At 28.8% G+C, this 25,863-nt stretch overlaps 1 protein-coding gene across 2 annotated transcripts; it reads right to left on the minus strand.

The window, feature by feature from the left end:
• Nucleotides 1-1,110: 1,110 nt before the first annotated feature.
• Nucleotides 1,111-24,078, minus strand: LOC126837375 (uncharacterized). 2 transcript variants are annotated; one of them, XM_050571283.1, is made up of 6 exons: nt 23,959-24,078; nt 23,779-23,829; nt 23,558-23,587; nt 23,217-23,243; nt 22,974-23,001; nt 1,111-1,298 (listed from the first exon to the last, which is right to left on the minus strand). In XM_050571283.1, the coding sequence occupies exons 1-6, from the start codon at nt 24,017-24,019 to the stop codon at nt 1,139-1,141; spliced, it is 357 nt and encodes a 118-aa protein (XP_050427240.1). In that variant the 5' UTR covers nt 24,020-24,078; the 3' UTR covers nt 1,111-1,138. The 2 variants fall into 2 exon arrangements, with proteins under 2 accessions (XP_050427240.1, XP_050427238.1); XM_050571281.1 differs by having other exon boundaries at nt 23,779-23,838.
• Between the last annotated feature and the right edge of the window lie 1,785 nt (nt 24,079-25,863).

Here is a 25,863-nt window from a genome sequence, read left to right on the forward strand (position 1 = left end):
CAAGATTTTTACTATGGTCAATTTAAGCTAAGTTTTACTTTAGCTACGCAGATCTCCGAAAAAAGAGATTTTTTTAAATTGCATTACATTTTAAACAAATTATAGCACATTATGTCCAATTACATACGTTGTATATAAATAAATAATAAAATATACACCAGTAGGTTAGTAAAGGAGGATTACATTTTTTTTTAAAATTAATTTTACAAAAATAAACGCATTTTTTGTAAAAATAAAACATTTAATTACACTTACTATAATTAGATATGATCCTTCGTACTTCTAACTAATACGTTTGTTATTATTTTTTTTTTTTGTGGAATTATATTCAATTAAGAAATGCTAGTTTTCGGTTATTTTTGGGCCGTATTTATGGCTAATAAAAGATTAGATTTAACAGTATGGTCCGTGTGATTTTCAATAGCCAACGCTTAGCTATTTTATGTATTGTATTTTTCAAAAGCTGACGTTGTCGTTAGAAAATAATTTTCTAAATTTGTTCGCGAATCGTAGACAATTTTTTTTATTAATTTCTGTAATTTATTAGCAGTAGTCTCGTGAAACTCATATTACAGTAACCATAAATAAAATAACTTGTAGCGCAAAGCACATGTGTAAACTATGACTTTTTTTAACACAATAAAATAACGAAACAAAATTGTCATCAACCAATAACAGAGCGTAAGGTCAGAGTGTATACTTGGGAAAAACATTGCAAAGATATTTTTGTCGATATCTACATATTTTATACTATTGCAAAAGTATAGTATAGTATAGTTATACTAGTAAAGTTCCAAGGCCTCTTAGCCACACACCAATGGTTGATTACTATCATTTAGATAAAAATAAAGACAATTTTGGAGTGGTGAAATAAAGCAATACACGATTATAATTTATTAAAATAATTTTATTGCTTTATTATTATCACGACAATAATTTCCTATAGAACTTATATTAATACATCAAATTATATTAATAATGTTATATTTTATTATTTCGACAATGATGATTATTGGTTGCACTACGTTTTTATTTGTCTTTGAACAATTTTTTATTTTTAAAAATCTTAGAAAGTTTTAATAAAGCTAACACAATAAAAAAAATCGTATAATATTATGTAATTGTCGATAAAATGAAATTAATCGGATTCTGAAATAGTCCGGTTTATGAAATATTTAGTAGCTCTGTATACATCTGAAATGCTCAGTGTATAATCAAGAGCACTGAGATATTTTTTTTTACCAAGGTCGTCTTCAATGATGTCCAACCGATCCAAAAGATCATTGTATTGAATTTTACTGAAACCAATTATTAAAATGTAAATAGTTTTACCTTAAATTTTAAAAATATCCAATACAACAGTATAGGTATTTCTTAAGCAACGTAAGTGGCCCTCGATTTACAATCGCGTTTTTTTGTAAAAGCCTGTAATGATTATATTGTACTCATTGAATCATTTACATGTAATATCTTAATACATAATACACAACACACAATACATGAAATTATATGCACTAAAAATACCCCTATATATGATAAGATTATATGCACTAAATTCAATATATGCACTAATCAAAAATGTCAATTATATAAGATCAATTATATGCACAAATAATAATATCGCACACAATTATTTATATATTATTTCAAATACAGTATTTTATAAAAGTATTAAAGGATATACTAAAATAAACATGACACATAACATATGCTGACTCATACCATACAATTATACGCTTGGATGATTATCCTAGAAAACATTTCATACCTCACCCCCTGCTAATGACGCATTTACTCCCTATATAAGACAATACGACGGGCTTGTCGCCGCTCAGTCGTTTAGCTACAATCGTCTGCAACTTATCAATTATTTAATTGTTAAGGCAGGGTGTGCGTAGTTAACCGATTCTTTTCGTAATTGTTTATGGTTTTGACTCAGTGTATGTTCCAAGTCCTATGCACAACAAAACATTGTGTTTATTTATTTGTTTCATTTAATAATTCGTCTATTAATTTAGCTATCTTAACATAGTCCGAGAGACTGGCCTGGTTCATTTAATTCTCTTGAGAAGCGTAAAGCAGCTCTAGGGATCCAATTCCTTTGAATTAAATTATTCACTTGGAATTTGGATGTTCTCGTCAGCAATTGGAAAATTTAAGTAGTTAAGTAGTTAATTAATTAGTGTTTAGCTAAGGGAAGACAACTAGAGTAGCGGCTGTTTAGTGAGGTTAAATATGGACCCTTAAGGTCTGTTGCTTCTAAATATCGCAACCTAGTAGTCTGATCTTCTAAACGAATTTGTGTAGTCCTCTGACTAGTTATCACGTAGCATGCTAGAGGATCACCAAGTTAAAAACGCTTAAAAGTAAATTAATCAGTGTTTAGCTAAGGGAAGACAACTAGAGTAGCGGCTGTTTAGTGAGGTTAAATATGGACCCTTAAGGTCTGTTGCTTCTAAATATCGCAGCCTAGTAGTCTGATCTTCTAAACGAATTTGTGTAGTCCTCTGACTAGTTATCACGTAGCATGCTAGAGGATCACCAAGTTAAAAACGCTTAAAAACATATCTGAAAAGGGTAACTTTATTTGGACAAACAGGAATACACTCCGAGCCGGATCATTAATACATTACACCTAATAGTACGCGTGTTATTAAGTAAAACTTTCGGTATCTATTAGAAACTAACGAGTTCGGTAAGTGCGTGTCATACGGGACTTCTATTTTCAGTCACTACAGACAACAAAGGAACAACGGAGGACAGCGAGACAACGCATTTCCACTCTATAGCTGAGCCATAAGGTACGTGAAAGCTTATTAACACTAGCATACTATTGTAGTAATAGGATATGGAAGAGTAGGACACATTTAAAAGCACACATATATATATTAAAAATAATTTCATAAAGACATCACAGATTACCCCTCCTATCTCTATATTTATAGCTTCCCATTTTTATTACTACAATTTGGCGCCCAACTAAGAACTCGTTTCCAAGCCACATCATATTTGAATTAGCCGTTGCTAAACTCATAATAATTCTTCCTTCCAAATTATATTATTGTTAAAAAATATATTTAAATACAAACACTAAAACATTGAAATTATTTTAAATGTCATATCCTTCTAAACAAGATTTTTTATTTATAATCAAAGAATTAACAAAACAAATAATAATTGAATACGAAAATCGAACTTTCCACAATTTTTTTAAAACATTAGACATTATTGCGAATACTTTATGGAATATCTCATTTAAAAATAACATCAAACAAACACATACAATAATTCTTTACAGATTTATTATTCAATACTTACGAGATAGTCTAACATCTCCTATCACAGAGAGAATAATAATTCATAGACTCACACTCGCATTAGATTTCATATTATCTCATACAATACAACAAATATACAAATACATTCCACAAAAATATATCATTTTTGGCAACATAGAAATAGAAGCAACTCTCGATTAAACAAATAAATAAATTCCATACTACCATAAAAGTATTTAATAATTAAACACTTAAATGACCAAACCCTCCAAAAAACAATTTATAAAAACAGTCAAATTTGTCTTAAGAAGAACTATAAAAATTTATGAAAATACTCTATTCCACAATCATTATGATATAATTGAATTTATCACAAACATAATCTGGGAATATTCTAATCACAAAAGATTAACTATAATTCAATCTTTAACAATTCAACGATTTTGCATCTCCCAAATAAATAAAGATTTAAACTTACCAACATCAGAAACAATTATTATACATAAACTAACTGACCTCCTACACCTTATTATAAGGTTAACCGAAGAACAACTTCTTGCGTGTGCTCCAATGTATTCTGAACTTACTAATTCATCGATTAGAGAAACATTAGTTTAAACTATCACAACATCACTGTACATCAGATTCATAACTACTACATTTTCAAATGAACACATCTAACGCATTAAAAATAAATAACACCACCAAACTTATTATACAACACATTTTATCAAGATATTCCATACACTTTGAATTCAGAACTAAAAATCAACTAACTACATTTATTGCTGACATAATCTGGATAATCACTAACGACAACAATCAATTCAGTCCAAAAAATCTATATGGATATTTACACTTCTTTGAATCCAAAATAATTAGAGGAATAATATACCCAACAAATATTAAAGAATTAATTTTAGAATTGATTGAAATCCATGAAGCTTGTCTAACAGAACTTCATCCTATAAATGAATCATCACTTACTAATGAAGTAATACAAATACAACAAAGAATCATAATAAAACAAATTCTAAGAATACTCCTGACAAAACTAGGCTCAAATACCGAAATAACTGATTTTAAAAAATATAGAACACTTCTAAGAGAAGTACACGTTCAATCTGCCAAAGAAACAGAAATCGTAGACAAAGATTTAATAAAAAAATCATATATGTTCATTCTTTCAAACACCATTCGAGGCATACTATTTCCCTCCTCAATAGAAATTTTCTTTCTTGAATTACTTCAGATGCTTGAATTTACATTTTACATGACAACATAGAACATTTCAATATACAACACAAGATTAATCATTCACAAAATATTAACATCTCACCAACCATATTTAGTTTTAATTTTTCTGTTGTTTGAAATTTTTCCGTTTCATAAAATGCACATAAATGGAAAATCAGAATGATGACACTAATGTAATAAACTCAATAAATATTTATGACATAGACGATTCACAAAATATATTGTGGGCTCAAAAAGCACCCTTTAATTCTATAAAGGAAAATTTAGCTAAGAGAAAATTAAAAGTCGAAGGATCAGCAGACGAACTTCGAGAAAGACTTATAAGATACCTTAAAGGCGATTGGTTAGTATCTGATTTTCAAAAAATTTCCACAATGACTGAAAGAATTCCATTCTGTAAGCCTTCTAAATTTTCAGGAGCAATACATGAAAGTGTTGACTCGTTTCTAAATAAATACAACAGAGCATCATCAATAAACGGATGGACCTCTGAACAAAAAAAATCATTTCTAGTTATTTATCTAAGTGATACAGCCCTTACCTTTTATGAAAATTTCGAAAAAACTAACCCATCAGCAGATTGGAATGCAATAGAAACATCACTCAGATCTGAATTCGAACCCATAGCACAAACACATATGCTTAGGACACTGTTAGAAAAACGCAAACAACTTCCAGATGAATCTATTGCTTCTTATATTAATGAAGCACAAAATCTCTGTAAAAGAATTGATCCCAACATGTCACAATCTGAGTTAGTACATACAATAATGAAAGGACTAAAACCAAACATCGCTAGATATGTGGGGATATTAGACAATAATACTCTAGATGATCTAAAAAAGAACATTAGAAAATATGAATCCGTTGAATTTATGCTAGAAGGAACTCAAAATCAATCTACAAATGATATAAAAAATCAAATAACTAGAGAACACGTTTTCAATGTTGAAGACATTAAAACAAAAAAACAATTAGAAACATTAACACAAAAAATATCCAACTTGGAAACTTTACTTAATAAACAAAATCAATATAATTTACCAAATTACCAAAATCAGTACAATCCCAGACCATCAAACTACCAAAATCAATATAACTCCAGACCATCAAATTACCAAAATCAGTATAACCCTAGACCAACAAACTACCCAAATCAATCAAATTCTAGGCCAATAAATTATCAAAATCCCAGATACAACAATTATAATAAATCATATCACAACAATGATATAGACAAACGTCAAAACCAAAATCAAAACCTCAACAAAAGGTTCAACAACAGCAATGTCCCAAATAATGCATATAACACACATAATAAAAATAACTATCAAAACAATTATAATAATTTCAACAAAAATCAAAATCTCTATAACAATAATAGAAATCTTGGCACCATTGAAAAATGCAAACACTGCTCACTCTCCAACCATTCATCAGAAAATTGTAAGTGGAAATTGCAATGTTCCATTTGCAATAAAAGATATCACACTGATGAAAATTGTTATTCAAAAATTCAAAACACAAAAAACGAATAAATAGGTCAAATGTCCACATTGGAGTGCATTTACCTTCAACTCCAATACCTAACACCAATTTTGACGAAAACACAGACATTATACATATTATACTCAATAAAAATAGAAAAGCCAATGCATTATATATTTTAGCTAAATTAAATAATCAATGGATAGAAGTAACAATTGATTCAGGCGCCAATATTAACTGTATTCGCCCGGATTTAATAAACCCCAATTCCATAAATAAAACACACAACTATAAACTTTCTGGCCCAGATAAATCGCCATTAAATCTTTTAGGCACAACAAAAATAATTCTAACCATTGAGAATAAACAATTCCCTATCCAAGTATGTGTAATTGAAAACTTAAGTAGCACAATTATTCTTGGAAATGATTTTCTAAAACACAATAAAGCTAAAATAGATTATACTAAACAAACAATTCAATTAAACGACAAAATTAAAACAAAAATCATGAACAACAAATTTCCACAAATAATAAAAAATGTACAAGAAACATTAACTCAAAATATTCTTCAATCAAACAACATAAAAGAAATTGACATAAATATCATACATTCTCCAGAAAAATACTCTATTTTATCTTGCATATCCATAGACCTTAACTACAAAACTCAAATATCAGTAGACATTTTCAACAAATATGGTCAAACAACAAATTTATTAAAAGACATTAATTTATATTTAGCCCATATAAACACTATAATATTAGATAAAAGAATAATTCATTACATGGTAATAACAGAATCTTGCCAATCTCCAATATCATATTTAGATATCTTTGATGGATTATACAACCTAAAACTTACCGCTATAGAAGATTTCTATTCACATATTGCAATTTCAATACAAGACATTACGGCATATGGCCAACTTAACTGGGATGTAATAAAAGATATGATTTTTGAAATATTTAACCATACGGGAATACAAATACTATTATGCCAAGAACCTATTAAACAAAAAACATACGCAAATAACATTATATCAACCCTTAAAAAATACACAAAAACTGTGAATGCAATAGACATCAACTCAGATGATAATATAAATCCAATATTCAAAGCAACATTTTCTAAATATCATCAGGGAGAAAATGTACTATCAGATGGAAACTGTGGTCTTTATTCATTAGTAAACGCAATAAATGATAATAAATCAACTAGAATAATCAATCTAGCTGATATATGTAGATTACTCAATTTAGAACAACTTCCAAATTACTGGTGGAGTGACGATCAATTAGCAGCCATTGCCAATCATTACAATTTCGACACATATATTTATTCAGATAAAACTAAAATAGGATATGTATTTGGTACAGGACTTAGACAACCAGTAGTACTATATAATTTACACGAAGGTACACACTGGGTTCCAGGATCACTTATCCTAAACAATAAAAAATCAAACAAAATACCCATCAAAATAATACACACAGAAAATTTCCTACCTTTAAGCTTTGTAGAAGCCAATTGCAAAAAACTTATGATACCTGATATAATTAAAAATGAAACTATAAATATTATCAATTCTAATAATAAAGAACAAATAATTGACAAAGATGGCACTGAATTAATTATATCTTCCCACTTAACTATTGATCAACACAACATTCTAGCTAAACTCATAAAAAAATACATACACATATTTTCAACTGACACATCTCAAATAAAACCAGCTAAAGTACCACCATGTGAAATTAAACTTAAAGACAATGCTACACAACCAAAGTTTAACCCACCTCATAGGGTCTCCCCAGCACAGCGAACAGAACTAAAAAATCAGTTAGATAAACTAATACAAGCAAATATTGTTGTACATACAAAATCTAATTTTGCATCTCCCGCGTTTCTGGTAAAGAAAAAGGAAAAAAATTCATTTAGACTCGTGGTATCCTACAAAGAGTTAAACAATCTAGTTCAACCAGACCAATATCCCCTTCCAAGAACCACAGATCTATTTAGAAGTTTGGAAGGAGCAAAATTCTTTACATCACTCGATTTAAACAGTGGCTTCTTTCAAATTCCTGTTAGAAAACAAGATCAATATAAATTAGCCTTTACTACAATACACGGTTTAATGACATTTACACGATTACCTCAGGGATTTAAAAACTCAAGTGCCATTTTTCAAAGGCAATTAAATCAAGTTTTTTCACAACATTTATATAAATCAGTTATAATATTTATAGACGATTTAGCAACATTCGGGACAGACTTCAATATAGCTCTTAACAACCTACGCCAAGTTTTCGAAATACTAAACCAATATCAATTTTCATTAAAAACTTCTAAATGTAAATTTTTCGCAGAAGGCATAGAATTATTAGGACATCATATATCTCAAGATGGTTTAAAACCATTATCTAGGAATACAATTGCTATAACTGAATTTTCTACACCAAAAACTCCTAAACAAGTTCGCAGCTTTATTGGAATGTGTTCCTATTACAGAAGACTAATAAAAGATTTCTCTAAAATAGCTCACCCTTTGTTTGAACTAACAAAAAATGACAATACAAAAACAATTAAATGGACAGACGAACATGAGATTGCATTTAACAAACTAAAAAAAATTCTTACTTCTGAACCAGTAATAGCACATTTTTCTGATGACAAAGAGACATTTTTAACAGTCGATGCATCTTTAACCGGCCTTGGTGCAATTCTAGAACAACCTGATAGTACAAACAAATTAAGACCGATAGGGTATGCATCACGTAAAGTCCAAAATACAGAAAAATCCTACTCAAGTACTACATTAGAGCTTCTAGGCTTAGTATTTGGAATAACTTATTTTAGAGAATACTTATGGGGTCGAAAATTCACAGTTTTCTCTGATAACATAAGCCTAACATATTATAGAAATTTAAAAATTCCATCAGCCAGAATAGCTCGCTTAACACTGAAAATTCTTGACTTTGATTTTATAGTCAAACATAAACCTGGCAAAGAAAATAAAGTAGCTGATTGCTTATCACGAGAAGGCATTATGCATATAATAGATGCAGTAATATTTCAATTTCCCCGTATTGATAATAATAACATCATATCGAATAAACAAGCAAATAATAATAACAATATGATAAGCCAAACACACAATAATAATAATGGCATAAATATAACACAAAAATATAAAAATTACACAGGCCAAACAAATACACATAATATTAATCATAATAATAATCCTTGGGAAATATGTGATATTAATAATGATAATATACAAAATTTACACACAAAAAATACAGATAGAAACAACATAACTGATAGTAATGATAATAATGAATTAGGCCAAATTGATAACATTAAAACATACACAAACCAATCTGATAATACAGACAACACATTAAATAATGAAAAAAATAGCGAATATATAACAGAAACTTACAAACATATACATGAAAATACAGACATTCATAAGAGTGAGCAAATTGAAAATACAACAAACAACACTTTAAATAAAATTATAAACAACATAAATAATGAAACAATACCTAACATTGATATAATTAAGAGCCAACAAGAAGATTCATTTTGTAAAGATCTAATAACTGCCATAAAAGAAGGAAACACCTCTCACAAAATAAAAAAATTATCAAGAAGATATACAATTATAAATGACATACTATATTTCAAACAGCATAACCCAAAACAAAATATCAGTAATCTAATAGTAATTCCCAAAGCTTTAATAAACAAAATTATATATGCACATCACGACCCACCTATGGCATCACACATGGGAATATCCAAAACAATTAAACTTATTCAAATCAAATACTACTGGCCAAATCTAATAAAAGATGTCACAAATTACATAAAAAGTTGTCATCAATGTCAAATCAACAAAAATCCACATACAAAACCAGCAGGTCAATTACAACCAATACCCCTGAATACTTGCAGCCCTATGACAAGATTAACAGCTGATTTCTTAGGACCACTTCCAACTAGCAACAATAAGAAATACATTCTAGTAGTAACTTGTCAAAGTTCTAAATATATCTTAACAAAAGCAACGAAAGCTGCTGACTCTACAGCAGTCATTAACTTTCTAATACATATCATCACAATATTCGGTGTACCAAGATATCTTACAAGTGATAGAGGCCTGCATTTCAGAAACAAGAGTCTAGGGGATGTATGTAATAATTTTGGAATAAAACAAATCTTTTCATCAAGTTATTCTCCACAAACGCAAGGTTTTACGGAAAGAGTAAATGGCGTATTATGTCAGGCTATCAGGCATTACATTACAGATAATAATCAAAGTAGATGGTCATTCTATTTGCCATACATAACATTTAGTTATAATAATACCCCCCAAATATCCTCTCAACATAGCCCTTTTTTCATTTTACATGGCTTTAATGCTAATCTTGGAGTTGACATCAAAGTAATTCCAGAAAATCTATCATATGACATTAAACAATCACTTGAAGAATTGCACAAAGTTAGACAAAAAATACCCGAATACATAAAAAAAGCACAACAAACACAAAAGTTAAATTATGACAAAGCACATAAATTAGTTGAGTATATACCAGGACAATTAGTTCTTATAAAGTTTCCTTTTCAGGAAGCCAATAAAACTCCAAAACTTGCACAAAAATACAGAGGACCATTTAAAATTATATCAAGATCTAATGACGTTAACTACATAGTGGAATTAAAACTAAATAATAAAATAACACAGGATATAATACACATAAGAAGATTAAAACCCTACAACTCAAGAGAGGAAAATAATTCCTCAGAAAACAAACAAACTCACGATCAACAATAAAAAATTTTTTTTTTCATCAACTACACAAATCACTCACATAAATATAATTTTCAAAAAAAAAACACAAACAATAGAAACAATAACACATCCAAGAACAATGACTGAATCAAAATATGAATACTTTATATTTGATTTTGAATTTGGAAATCTCCCATCAAAGGAACTTGTATTAGTATCCGGAGCAGTACAATTAGCACTTTCACAACACAAAATAGGCAAATTAAGAGGCAAACCGTTAATATTAAAATCACAGCCATCACATCTACCTTTCAAACAAATAGTTCCGTTATTAAAACATATGTCAAAACACATACCTCAAGACAGAATAAAAGCATTCACTGAACAACTAAACATAGCAATTACAACCGACTACGAAACACTAAATGCGGAACATATAAAAAATTACATATATAGTAGCGCTCATACACCTATAATAGTATTATGGAATGGCCACATGGACAAGACAATTCTACAATCATTAGGTATTATTCACAAATACCTGGAAATAACAGTATATGACACAAAAAACAATGGCATTTTTGATCTCATATTAAAAGATATGACCACAAGAAAGACAATAACTTACACAACACTAGGACACTTTAACAAATCAGGACGATTACTCAACTTAAAAGAAGCTCACAACATGATTTGTAACCAACATATAAATATTGGTCCCTCTCACTTTCCAGAAATTGATACTACAATGACACACTGTATTTTTAAACACTTAATCAATAGAATAGGATTAGACAAATTAGAATCATACCTAAATAACACAGTAGAACACCTATTCTTCTAAATTAATTTAATAATTAATCAAACACTCCATTACCTTAATAAATCAAAACAATAAGACAAAAATCAAAATCAAATTATCAAAATCAAATATTCATTTATTAAAATATAAAATATATAACATATTTCATTTATATTTAGGAATAAAAGCAAAATTCCCCAAATCTGTCATTTGCAAATAAAAAAAAATAGAGAAACAGCATATTTCAACATCAAATGGTATGATAATTAGTAAATCAACTAATCGAACAACTACAATGACATTTATATTCATACTAATATTAACAATATATACAACACACGGGTTTATCGCATATGATTGTAATAGCCCATCTATAAATATCACATCTTTTAACACACTTGAAGTTGACTATTGTACAACACCTATTCCAGCAAAAGTAGAGACTATACCATTAATCAAGTTATTACAAAAAACTGAAGTACAAAAAATAATGTATAAAAGTTGCTTGATAAAAGTAGAATATTTAATCATGAAATGTGCAACCTTCTCTGATGCGCAAATGGTTAATGGTGGATACTCTGCAGATATTATTGATCTCACAAGAAATCAATGTAGAGATATTCATGACAAATTAACTTATCCACTTCCAAACAACCAACTAATCACTAATCTGAAAATAAACAACACAAAATACACTCACTCAGTAATAGCTGGCAAATTATCAGACGATGGTTCATGTTCTGGAGCTAACTACAACACTGAAAACCAAGCATGGGAAAAAGTTGTTGTCCAAGCAAGATATCAAGTTACACTATCAGAAGGCTCAGCCATAGCTAACTATAAAGATGACATAATAATACTACCAACTGGCACAAGATTAAAATTAGCTGACCAATACGGAATTGATTCATACAAAGGTGTTATATTTTGGGATTCCAATACACCACATCAATGTGATGAAGATGATTTTGATGTAATCTACGAAGGAGCAGCATCAAGAATCACGTCAAACAATCCTGATCAATCTAAAACATCAATAACATACCTGGTTGAAACTGATAAAATTGCCTTTACTCTTAGAAAGATTGGCAAAGCTTTTGCATGTGGAAAGGAAGTAATTGAAACAGAACACCCACGCCTATTAATTCTAGAAAATCCTTTATACATGTCATACTTCAAAATTAAACCCATATCCGCATACTCAACCGATTTATTCGCTTACATTAACACAAAATTTGTCTATATAGAGAGCTTCTTAGGTTCCTCTGTAACGGCTATGTATCAAGACCTAATAATGAAACAATGCAATTTAGAAAGAAAATTATTAATGCAAAAATTATCCGTAGCTACATACAATCTAAACGAATTCGCTTACTTAATGGGTGGTGTTGGACACTCTGCTATAAAAGCTGGTGAAATTGTATATTTGCTTAAATGTAAACCAACAAATGTTGATCTAGCAAGATCAGAAGCATGTTTTAATGAATTACCGGTAACACACAACAATATCACTAAATTCCTAAGCCCAAAAACTCATGTATTACAAAGATATGGCACAGAAGTTGACTGTAACCAATTATTGCCAGTAGCTTTTCAACTTGAATCAGAATGGTTCTCATTGTCACCTGAATACAGAGACATTAAAACACCACAAAATTTAAAACCAGAAACATCTTTTACATGGACACATAAAAGCCCTGAAAATCTAATGAACGCTGGAATATACTCCAGAGAAACAATAAACAAGTTTCAAAATCACATGCTTTTTCCTCAAGAAATAAATGCTGCACAAAACTTTATTGCAAGAGAATCACTTGGTCTAAACACAATGAATCAAGGATTAAAAATAAAAACCATCATAGACCATGAAGCTATAGGAAAAATAATAGAACAAAGACTTGAAAAAATATGGGGAATATTCGTCTTTATTGGTAACCTTACGAGTGGTCTTTTCGGAATATTTTTTATTGGAAAGATCATAACTATAGCTCTAAACACTACTTTAAACATGACAATATTATACCAAACTTTTGGATGTAGTTTCAAGGTATTAGCTGGAGCATTTAACGGCATCACTCAATATGTCATGCATAAAAGCCATAAGAAATTATATAAAAATGTAAATAAACAATCTGAACTCTCACAGTCAAAAGAAGAACTAACTTTAAACACAATACATATACAATCACAAGAGCCTACACTGGAACAATGTACAGTCAAGCTGAATGAAACCACATATCATAACATGTATCCCACATTAGATACACAAACTCCACACTATCAAGTGCCAAGGAGAACATTATAACACTATAATATTATAATACTGATAATATTAGCATCAAAATATTTAAAAACACATATACATATAAAAACACTACACTTCTGTAAATAAAAAAAAACACCACACTTAAAATAAAATACACTAAATAAAAAAAAAAGGAGTGTTATTCAACTGTACAACAATTACATTATAGGTACTCAAAAGATATTATCAGTTCTTCAATAATATTCAAAGTAAAAAATAAAAAAAATAAAAAACACCAAAACAGGTGCACATCTCGACACGCGCCACTAATAAAAAAATAACAAATACGAATTTCCACCATAACAGGAAACATTCATAACATACCCTTATACAAATTAATTTCCTGTACTCTTACTGAACAACTATTACGGTTCACACAAAAAACATAAACTAAAAGAATACCGTCATAATATATTAACTATTGTTAATATCTATGTGATTATTGCAATACAATCAAACAATTAGATTAACACAATTTACAGCATAACCAACGTGCTGTTCTTGTCGAACCTTACCAAAAGGCTAAACAAAATTTTAAATAAAAATTAAATGAATAACAATGCATTAAACTATTGCAATATATAAGCACTAATATATATATATATATATAAAATGTAAATATTAGACATACCTATTATTTATAAAGCCGCACAACTAACTTTATTATAACACACCTAATAATACCTATAAATTATCCATCACTTTCTTCTTATTTTCATAATTATTATCATTATTTACAATTAAGTTTTAAACATTTCTATTTATTTCTTTTATAACACTAACATTAAGAATATTAAATAATTTCAATCTAATAGTTAATTATTAAGTAACATTTAAGATATACTCATAAAACACACAATCAACAATGAATATAAAAGAACAAAAAAATAAATAAAACATAAAACAAAAAAATATAAAAACTTAAGCACAATTAATCATTTAAAAATAACACAATCACATCCACAATATGTAATTCAAAAGTTCAATTGTTATAGAATATAATTAACAAAATGAATTCAATCAAACATATTTGGATCATTGTCAAAAATATCACAAACTATCTAAATACTATTGAAACAATAAACTTTTTAATGGCAATTAAATATCCATTAACGCAGAATCAAAAACAATTGATTAAGATTACACATCTTATGTATCAATTAAACAAATTCCTAGACGCAAATGTTATAATTTGTGAAGGCATTCTAGATGACAAACAATTTAAGTGGCTTCAATCAAAATATTTAAAAATACAAATATATGTTTATGGGCCTCAAGATATCATATATGTCGCTGTATTAGCAAAATATATTAAACTAAAACTAACACACGAGTGGAAAAATATGAAAGAAACTTTATACTTTCAACCGGCAATGGATAATGGCAGATATAGTAATTTAGTTGGTAAATTTATTTTCAAAAATAACAATCAACAAATAAAAATATATACGAATGGCATAATGTACAGTAGTTGGTGCAACCGAAAAGAAAGAAATCCTACATTTGAGGCTTTACTTGATCATTATATGAAAAATGATACACCTTGCTTTACATTAAAAAATTCTATTCCATTCGGATTAAAAGATAATTCAACAACAGCCTCCAACTTTAACAATACGGTATTCCATAATGAAGACAGAGGCTTCATATTAATAAATAATGGTGTCACAACTATAAAAAGGAATTATAAATACTGCACACATTGTCATCAAATACATTAAATAAAAATAGGCTAAACAAAATAAAAATATACAACCAAATATCATATATACATGCATATATGTTTATAAGTGGTGATACACATGCATGTATAAAACTGACCTAACAAAAAAATATACCACTCAAAACACCTTTTCCAAAATATAATGCAACATTACCTAATAAAAAAAAAAAAACATCACAACACACCAGCAGGTATTATTTATTTACAACCAACTATACATATATAATATATTGTACCGGACAAATAAATATACACTTCCTACATCAGATAAAAGTTTTTTTTTTTGCTACCTGAAATACTAGGCACATTGGAAACGTTTAGTACCTACATCAAATACGGTAATATAAAGAAATTTTATCGATGGCATTTTACTTGTACATAACGTCAAAAAAAAGAAAAAAAAAAATAAATATAAAAAATATATTTACTTGTTGTACATACATATTTACAAAAATTGTTTTATTTTAATATAACATAAAAATACACCAAATCTTATTGTTAATTTAAAATTAAAACCTAAATATCATATTTATTATAAATCTGCACACTTTATTTATAAAAATATATTGCACATACAATTTATTTATTATCGATTATTATTATACCATACCTAACTAAACTAAATATTCAAGATTATATAATTTGCTATATGAATTCATAAAATAAAAATCCTTAAAATTTATACAAATTTCATAAAACTACACATGAGTTCCAATGTAACAAACAAAAAAAAATAGCCATTTTCGATAACCCAACGAATAGGTTGGAAAAACATAATAAACACAGGTAAATACATATTTCCTTATCTCTCCCTTCAACAGTTTAGATCGCTAATACAATAAACAGCATAGGGTTGTACCTTTGTTACAACATACACAGGCAAATCAAACGATTTTAAAATACTACCGACCTATACCATTATTCTGATACAATTTTTATTTGCGTATTTACCTTAAATACATAATATTAACATGAAAACCATTTACATATAAATTATCACCCGAAATTTAACCTTTGCATGGCGCCAGACGCCGCGTTTCGGCGCAACTAAAAGACACAATTTACTAACATAAGATACCCTTACATACTTTTTTCTTTTCTTTTCTTTTTGTCTCTTTCAACTTACCGAAAATACAAGAAACCGTTACATACTACCACCCCCATTACATGAATTTTTGAATTCAAAATGAAACCAAAAAACCTCACAACGTTAGTCTTACTTTGAACACCGACATAGTCTCACGCCTTTGAATATTTTTATAAGTTACATCAATTTTAATTTACAAAATATTGAAAAGTGCGACTAACCTGCGAAAAGTATAACACATACATCCAGATTTTCTTTCAACCAAGGAAAATATTCAAGAAATATAAAAGGTACGCTTTTTTTAATTATCAACTTGCTTCATTAATTTATGCATTAATTTACCATTTATAAGCAAAAAAAACACAATATATAAATATAAAAAAAAAAAAACACCTTTACCAATTAAGTTAAACATTAAAATTAGCTTTATCTATAATTAATTTATATAATATATAAAAAATAACAAAAAAGTTTATCCATAAATAAAAAAAAAAGAGCTAAGACTCAAACAAAGAAAACAAAGTAGTATTTAAGGCAATAAGCATCAATTTTTTTTTTTCTCCTTAAAATCAATTTGTCTAGATCTAAATACACTAATTCAAATAAAAAATACATATTAAAAAAAAAAAAAAAGAGCTAACACTCAAACAAAAAAAACAAAGTAGTATTTAAGGCAATAAGCATTAATTTTTTTTTCTCTCCTTAAAATCAATTTGTCTAGATTTAAATACACTAATTAAAATAAAAAAATATACATATTGAAATAAAAAAAGTATTATTAACCTTATCATATTAATCACTTTCTCTACTAACATACAAAAAATAATAATATTTAAAAACAATTATCATTTAATTCTTTTCTACTATAATTATTACATTTAAAATTTAAGTATTAAAACAAAATTAAAGTTAAAATTATATAAAAAATAATTTATTTTACTTTCATTCTTTTCTTTAACAAAAAATAAAAAACACAGAAATACGTTAAAAATAATACCCCTGCTTTAAACACCTCTTACTACATTTAACATTATAATCAACAAATACTTAAATATTTTAAATTAATCTTTCAAAAATTTTTTTTTCTCTCTAAATAAACCTCATCAAAATCAAAGTAATCTTATACTCTTTATTGCTTCAGCTAGTAACATAAGAAATCAAACATTTTTTTTTATTTTTAATTATATAACACTTATTATCAATAAAAATGTCTATTAACGCGCTTAGAATTTTATACTATAAAGATAGGAATCAACTTAGTGGGTTTTATGATACATATTATTGGTGTGCTTCAGGCAATCCTTTCCTAATATCCCAATATAACGGCCCAATTATCTCCGAATTAACTAATCCCGCACAAAGTCGCAGAACACCACCGATTAACAACTTTTCTTATTCAAGACAAGAAATAAATATGAGGAGATTGGAGTATATTAATATACTTAAATCAGAATCTAAACAAAATACATCCAATAAAAACTCACCCTTTTCCATACACACCACCAACATACACTTCTGCGACGACAAACAAAATCTTTTTTTCTTTAACCTAGACAATAAAATTCACTCCATTGACACCCTAACTCGCATAATTAATGAGAACCTTCTATCAGATAGATTCTCTGTAGAAGAAATTCTTAATATATGCTGTCAAACTGAATTCTTCCTATTCTTCACCTGTCATCTATGGGACAGAAAACATTTATCAAATCTCACAAAAATTTATAAATTAATCGAGATTTTCGCCATGACTCTAACATACATAAACTACGCCAACCTGTTACCTGTAAGATTATTATCTATAAAAATAGGAAAATTCATTACCAATAATATACCACAATACTTTTTAGAAAGAACCGAGTGCAATGAACATTTATTCTTCGATTGGAACAAAAATTATCACCAAATATTTCGTTCTTTTAAAAAAAATACTTTACACCCCTCAATTGTAAACACACTCATGCACTTTCATAATACTCATTGTCTCAGTCACCCATCAATTCCACCGGACGCCATAATTCAAAACGAAATATTTACCGGTTCACTAATATTAACTTCCTACAAAACTAACGACTTCGAAAACATTCTAGCTCTTCCTAATGAACTCGGAAATATTTATCATCTTTCATCTGCAGATTTTCCGATCACTGTGGTATCTAACATAATCGATGAAGCCCAAAATATCATTAACCAAATAGGTTGGCAGAATTATGAGTTAGTTAAGTTATGTCAACTCCTTTTAAACTTCAATTTTATCTAAAAGACTTGTAGCACACAATATTAAGAATCACAAATAAAACATATATTTCACTATCAGTTTCATCCACTTTAACAAAACATTACATTTTAAACATAAATTACAAATAATTATTAACTTACATTTCAATTAATTAATTTTATTATTGAACTTTTAATTACATATAACTTAAAAAAAAAAAAAAAAAAAAAAAAAACACAAAAATATATGGCAAATCAAAAATCTGCTACAGTATAATTTGGTGAAAGTTAGAATAAGAAATATTCAAACAATTAATATTTACTTAACAAAACTACACCATACACACAAAGATGCATGCGAAACACAATTGCACATAAAAAAATACAGCTTATGACAAATATGAGCTCATTATCTTATAAATGATGCTCAGAAAAAAAATCATATGCACAAAACTCACGAGATTTAACAATAAAGGATATAATTATTATATTATAATATACACTTTCAAATGTACTTAGAATACACTAAAGCATTCATGCACTTTTATGTGACAAACCAGGTAAGATTATATAGCTTTAGTAGTGCATGTGCATATAATTCTTAAAAGTATTAGGTATATAACACCTAAAAACAACAAAAACAATACATTTTCTTTATGTAAGATCCATATGTTTTATGTACATAAATAGGGTTAATAAGTTATGTTAACACAATAAAATTGTTTCCAAACTAAATGATGAAACACGAAATCAAAATATCTAAATCACATTAATATTGCACACAACCACTATAATATTATATACATTTATTTAATTTTTTTTCTACCTCTCTCATTTTTCTTTTTTTTTATCATTATAAAAATATACATTATAACTATCACACATCATCCCTACCAAAATATATTGTCAAACCTGTAAGGGCGTTTTGTCAACTTCAAATACACCTGGAAACGAAAACAACATCAAAGGATCAAATCAAACAACCAACCACAAGGCAACCTTATCTCCTCCACCTGCATAAAACAGCAAATGGCATATAACAAAAACCACCCACTCCCTAGAAACACAAGATTCTAATTAAGTGAAAATTTCACCACCAGGACAAAATACAAAAATATAATTCAAAAGAAGAGACCATCCAATTTACTAATACCTCAGTATTCGACTTATCGCGAGCCAGAACATACACAAACTATAATAGTACTATACCAATACCAACATGTCCTTCAAAACAAGTACATCCATATACACAGAAAATACCATCGAAAAATACTTAGAGTTAATAATTAACAATACTAATAACAATTATTATTTCTACACTAACTTCCTATTGGATTACATAAACAAAGGATTCGAACATGTTAAACAAAAAATAAACAAAGACATGCTGCTCAAAACCTATCTGTTCTTCCCGTTCAACTTCAATGAAAATCACTGGATGCTCATCACTTGTCATGTGCCTACAGAAAGCGTGATAATATATGATGGAAGAAGAGGAACTTACGAGGACATCACCTCCGACTTAATTGATTTCCTTACTCAATGGGGAAATGAACATAAAATAAAAAAGAAACTATGGACGATTAAATTCGGCAACCAACCGATGCTAACTAATTCATGGGACAGTGGGCCGAATTTAATTGAAATCGCAAAAAACCTAGCAACAAACAAATCACCGAACATCAACCAAGCCATGATGCCATTCATAAGAACGAGGCATAAGGAGGAGATTGCTCAAAACACACTTTTTCTCCAACCTACACCACCACAAACAATTCTGACAACGCACCCTACTCAGGTACAAAAATTAACTGTTAATTTTAAAACGTTAAAAAATAAAAAAAATCCTTCTAAAATAAAAAAAAATAGATTAAGAAAACACAAAAAAAAGAAGGCAAAGCCTAATTGCAAAAGAAATGTAAAAAAAAGAATGCAATACCTAAATCCCCAATAGCACTTTTTTTTTAATCAACCTTATTTTAATTTTTTTTTAAAAAAAAAATAATATGTTTTATATTAGGCCACGGGGACGTGTCCAAAATTCGAAAGTGGCACTTTGTAATGATTATATTGTACTCATTGAATCATTTACATATAATATCTTAATACATAATACACAACACACAATACATGAAATTATATGCACTAAAAATACCCCTATATATGATAAGATTATATGCACTAAATTCAATATATGCACTAATCAAAAATGTCAATTATATAAGATCAATTATATGCACAAAATAATAATATCGCACACAATTATTTATATATTATTTCAAATACAGTATTTTATAAAAGTATTAAAGGATATACTAAAATAAACATGACACATAACATATGCTGACTCATACCATACAATTATACGCTTGGATGATTATCCTAGAAAACATTTCATACCTCACCCCCTGCTAATGACGCATTTACTCCCTATATAAGACAATACGACGGGCTTGTCGCCGCTCAGTCGTTTAGCTACAATCGTCTGCAACTTATCAATTATTTAATTGTTAAGGCAGGGTGTGCGTAGTTAACCGATTCTTTTCGTAATTGTTTATGGTTTTGACTCAGTGTATGTTCCAAGTCCTATGCACAACAAAACATTGTGTTTATTTATTTGTTTCATTTAATAATTCGTCTATTAATTTAGCTATCTTAACATAGTCCGAGAGACTGGCCTGGTTCATTTAATTCTCTTGAGAAGCGTAAAGCAGCTCTAGGGATCCAATTCCTTTGAATTAAATTATTCACTTGGAATTTGGATGTTCTCGTCAGCAATTGGAAAATTTAAGTAGTTAAGTAGTTAATTAATTAGTGTTTAGCTAAGGGAAGACAACTAGAGTAGCGGCTGTTTAGTGAGGTTAAATATGGACCCTTAAGGTCTGTTGCTTCTAAATATCGCAACCTAGTAGTCTGATCTTCTAAACGAATTTGTGTAGTCCTCTGACTAGTTATCACGTAGCATGCTAGAGGATCACCAAGTTAAAAACGCTTAAAAGTAAATTAATCAGTGTTTAGCTAAGGGAAGACAACTAGAGTAGCGGCTGTTTAGTGAGGTTAAATATGGACCCTTAAGGTCTGTTGCTTCTAAATATCGCAGCCTAGTAGTCTGATCTTCTAAACGAATTTGTGTAGTCCTCTGACTAGTTATCACGTAGCATGCTAGAGGATCACCAAGTTAAAAACGCTTAAAAACATATCTGAAAAGGGTAACTTTATTTGGACAAACAGGAATACACTCCGAGCCGGATCATTAACACATTACACCTAATAGTACGCGTGTTATTAAGTAAAACTTTCGGTATCTATTAGAAACTAACGAGTTCGGTAAGTGCGTGTCATACGGGACTTCTATTTTCAGTCACTACAGACAACAAAGGAACAACGGAGGACAGCGAGACAACGCATTTCCACTCTATAGCTGAGCCATAAGGTACGTGAAAGCTTATTAACACTAGCATACTATTGTAGTAATAGGATATGGAAGAGTAGGACACATTTAAAAGCACACATATATATATTAAAAATAATTTCATAAAGACATCACAGATTACCCCTCCTATCTCTATATTTTTAGCTTCCCATTTTTATTACTACAAGCCAATCTACAGATCATAAATCATTCACTAAAGTTAATGACAACATTTAAAAAAAAAACTCATTTCTGCCCCTTTAAAATCGATAAATAAAAACTCTTTTCCCACTCTAAATTTATATTGTAGTGATTAAACTGTTGTTGACCGCTTTAATGCAAATCTATACAATCTATGTGAAAAACTATTGGTAAACTGATTAATAATTGTTTGTCTTTATTGCCATATGAGGTAATAAACATATAGTAGCCCGCATACGTATACCTTTTTGCTATTAACCTAACCTACCAAAGTAACAAGTCCACATCGTCTTTTTTTATTTATGTAGTTGTTGCCCAAAATAAAATACAAGAATGTCATCAGGCACAAAAAAACTAAAACGTTTATCTTGGCATTAAATCGTAGATAATATTATTACTCACTCTTTTTTTTTTAGAATATAATCCACATCTGTACAAGAGAAAAGTTGTTTTTAATAATATAATACAATACATGGTGATCATTTTATCGTGAATCACTCAATATCTCATAGTAGTGTCAAATAAGAATTTACATTTGTTTTTTCATAGTGTTTTTATACATTGTGATCATATTATTTCACATTTTCATGGTATTGACATTTTTATTTATTATTTAATTTTAAAGGATAAAAAATGTCATAATACTTTGATTAGGATCCGGATTTTGGCCATCTGCAAGAAATTCATGAATTATATTTAATAACATGATAACCCATTACATAGGCGCAATTAGTGGGGGTGCTAGGGGGACTTCAATACCCCCAAAAATTCAAACCCCAATCCTTGATTTGTACGCATAAAATTTTAATAATGTACATGTTACTCTGTTCATTTTTTTTTTCTACAATATTTTTGTTTTCAAATATATTATTTTATATCTAATGATTTGAAGATAAGAATTATGATTAGTCGGGTATACATAATTTTAGCACCCCCTAAAATGTAGATCTAAATGCAACTAAGACCCATATTATTGTACTACATACCTTCAGTTACAAACATCCAATAGCCGGTCGCTGAAAAAATAAAAAAACATAAATAAATTTAGCAAATTAATTTTATAATTGAATCAATTACCAATTGACTACAATACTAAGTAATAATAAAATATTTTTCAATAAGTTTGTTTGAAAGAGCTTTTATTGTATAAATTCTGATAACATTTACATAAGTATTATACGTATAAGGTAAACATAAATATAATTACAATTATTTTGGTCTCCTTTAAAAAATACCAAGTCATCCTTCTCGAGTGTATCTAAAAAAGCTGTAGGTGTATAGCGAAATGAAAGGTGGTTAAATAAATGATAGATTGTCTAGGAACATTGTGCATAAAATAATATTTAATCCACGGTTTCTGGTTAAATAATAAATACATTATACGTACCATTGGCAAACGTACAAATACAGACGGATAAAACAACTAAAAAATAACTGAAAGTCACCATAATAAAGAATAATATTATTTTGGTGATAGTTAATATGAAGTATGAGTATGTCACTTGAGAGTAACTATAGAATTGCGGTAAAAGAAATTCAGTCGAGTTGCAATTCTAAGCGTAGTCGACAATAAAAATGGAAACTTCACCTGTTCAAACAATGAGAAATAAATTGTACGAATAATATAGGATTGAGTGTAGTACACCGTATAGAGAAACAATCCGCTGTAACGCTACACATATACACACACTTATAAATTTATAATAAAAATTTATAAAATGTTATTCATATCACGTAGGTTTGACAAATTTCCATCAGGTTTTTTTCAAACCATGAAATAATAAACTTGACACTCGTTGGGCCGCCGTTACTTGCGTTATTGGTCTCTTGTGGTCTCGTGAAACTCATATTAACTATTCCTGTCACCTTTGCTGGTTAGGTTAGGTTTAATTTTCATTGATTTTCATTACAATGTTTGTTTAAATTAAAAAAAACGTATATTTTTTGGAAATTAATATTTAAACTGCAGTTATTAATCTATTTTTCACTAGTTCGTTATCATAGGTATTTTTATTCAAGATAACGACGTTGTGATTATAGTTTTCTGCCAACAAGAATGTACTACTTATTATCCGAACTATCGACTATGACAAGAAATTAAAAAAGTAGTTAAACCACAGAATAAATGAAATCAAAATGGAAAGCTATTGTGAAAACAAAAAAATAACATGCGTCATGTTATTTTTAATTTGCAGTAGCTTACATCCTTCCCTTTCACGTATTTATGGGGGAATGGGGAGGATATGGGGGATAGATCCTCTCTCTCACTTGACCTTTTTTTTTTGGCAGTTAAGTTTTCCGTATTTCCCAATAAAAACTAACGAGTATCCACAATACAAGCGGATACATAGGCAGATGTATATGTATTTATATTCAAGTTTAGGACCCTGGAACTTTTTGGTACTTTTCTCATCTCTAATCTCTTATCACTAATAATTTAACTCTTATCTTTTATCTCTTATATTTGATCTCTATTTTTATCTCTAATCTCTTTCTTCCAATCTATTATCTCTATTCTCCCCTCTCCTTCCTCCGCCGCTGCCGAATGTGACGTCAGACTGTGACATTCAGCGTTACGTTTTGGACAAATTTTTAGAATGACCCCGAGCTATAAATCATTTTTTGTTTTGCCTCCTATATCTAAAAAAAACTGTTAATAAAAATAGTAAATATTCATGTAAAACATCCGAAATACAGTAAAAACTGAGTACCTTGTTGTTAAATGTACCCAGAAGAAATTACGAGTATAGAAATATTGCAAAGTGTAAAGGGCAATATATTTATTTATATTTATTTGGCTGTAATATGACACTCATTAGGGTTGTGATACTAAAATAATAATAAACGTATAAAAGACAGAATAATATTGACAAGTTATAAGAAATCTTATCTGTGAACCATGTTCATGTAATTAGTATGACCGTTTATAGCCATGTTGGCCATTAAGGTAGCCGGTAATATTCGATAAGAGTGATGGCATTGTGTGTATTAAGTTGCCTATTCAATAAAATAATACGGAGTATTATATGGGGTTCAAATATTGAATGCGGGTTTTTTCATTAAGCCTAGACATTACAGTAAGCTTTATTGGACAGTGCTTCTTAATATTAGTTTGTTTTGCTATCCAAAGATTTTTACAATAGGTAATAAGGGCAAAATTAACTAATCCAATAGATCATTGTAGTCACCTTTACTGAAACCAATTATTAACATAAAAAATAGCTCTACCTTAATTTTTAAAAATATCCAAATGCACCAACACGGCTATTTCTTAAGCAACGCAAGTGACCTT

This window comes from Adelges cooleyi, unplaced genomic scaffold (assembly GCF_023614345.1).
Source record: "Adelges cooleyi isolate 19-005CV unplaced genomic scaffold, UGA_ACOO_1.1 ACOO_flye_CR_arks_rails_tigmint_CR_PRNA_248, whole genome shotgun sequence".
Lineage (NCBI taxonomy): Eukaryota > Metazoa > Arthropoda > Insecta > Hemiptera > Adelgidae > Adelges > Adelges cooleyi.

Bases quoted from the DNA above. Each gene is read 5' to 3' on its own strand.
- LOC126837375 (XM_050571281.1), bottom strand. From the start codon at position 24,019: ATGGTGACTTTCAGTTATTTTTTAGTTGTTTTATCCGTCTGTATTTGT. The intron at 23,588-23,778 runs GTAATTATATTT...TTATTTTTTCAG, and splicing joins TAAAGGAGACCAAAATAATT to CGACCGGCTATTGGATGTTT. The intron at 23,002-23,216 runs GTATTATGACAT...TCTCTTGTACAG, and splicing joins AAATCCGGATCCTAATCAAA to ATGTGGATTATATTCTAAAA.